General features: G+C 28.7%; 1 protein-coding gene across 1 annotated transcript in view; it reads right to left on the bottom strand.

Annotated features, from left to right (window-relative positions):
* The window catches only part of LOC102427006 (receptor-type tyrosine-protein phosphatase O-like), a gene marked incomplete at both ends in the record, with an annotated part of 54,859 nt that overhangs the window by 14,299 nt on the left and 39,417 nt on the right, over positions 1-1,143 (bottom strand). Inside the window, one exon of the mRNA XM_006108205.3 lies at positions 823-858. Coding sequence (XP_006108267.2) covers positions 823-858 — 36 coding nt within the window. The remainder of the gene's footprint in view (positions 1-822; positions 859-1,143) is intronic.

Raw genomic sequence — 1,143 nt, 5'->3', positions numbered from 1 at the left:
AGTAGCTAAGGAAAACCACAGGCTAGCAAGAGCAATTGTCTTTTTCTATTTATTACAAAGCTTTCCTGAGGCAGCACTTCTCAAAGCATTTATTATAACATCAAATCTAGTACAAGCCTCTCTGCAATAAGCACAGAGCTTCCAAGTACAAAATGACAAAGGCTTTTGTACAATTTTGATGTGGCTAAAAGTTAATTTTTTTCTAGATTTAGAGAAACATTTCCTTCAGCAAGACTTTGATAATTCCTAACAACCCATTCTTTCTCAGATTTCACTTGGTGATAATATTTTTTATTCCTGATATGGTTTCTGTGATACACCCACCTACTTAGTAGTCACTCCATCCATATGTGTAAACACACCAACACATAATATCTTAGCTATTTTAATACACAATTGCCTCTTTTTTAAAAAAAAATCATTGTAAGAGTTTATTTGAGCCAAAATGAGGATATATATGCCTGGGAACAAGATCCCAAATGCTCCTTGCTTCTTTCTTAAGCATCCCTTCTATTTGAAAATAAACAATCTTTTTAACTTGTAATGTTAACACCATTATGAAGAACATTTTTAAAGAAAATATTTTAAAATGAAATAGTAAGAAAACTTACTGTATTACATACTTAAAAATTGCTAAGAGACTAGACTTTAAGTGTGCTCACCACAAAAAGAAAATGATAATTATGTTACAGATGGAGATGCTAGCTAATGCTAGAGTGGTAATCATATTGCAATATATAAATCTGTCAAGTCAATACATTATACACCTTAAACATGCACAATGTTAAATATCAATTATATATCAATAATGAAAACACTTACTTAGTCAGTTTTCTCTTCTTTAAACCATTTTTACTCCTGAGAATTAAAAAAAAGACAAATTTATCTGGGCAAAAGAATTGATTAACATAATGATTAAACTTGAAGAATTTTAAATAATTACATCAAGCACCTCAATTTTATTTAATTTTCACTAAACATATCTCAGATTTGTTTAATTACTTTTCCTTAAATGAGAACATAATGATAATAATTCCAGAGTCATAAAAAAACTCTATTAGATTACAGGAACATACCTATACTTTATATTTAATATTTTCCAGAAATAGAAATCTGGAAATATATAATTTCTTGCTACTGGTG

Source organism: Myotis lucifugus, unplaced genomic scaffold (assembly GCF_000147115.1).
Source record: "Myotis lucifugus unplaced genomic scaffold, Myoluc2.0 scaffold_1895, whole genome shotgun sequence".
NCBI lineage: Eukaryota > Metazoa > Chordata > Mammalia > Chiroptera > Vespertilionidae > Myotis > Myotis lucifugus.
Note: the sequence above shows the minus strand (reverse complement) of the source record. Positions and strands in the feature narration are given on the sequence as shown.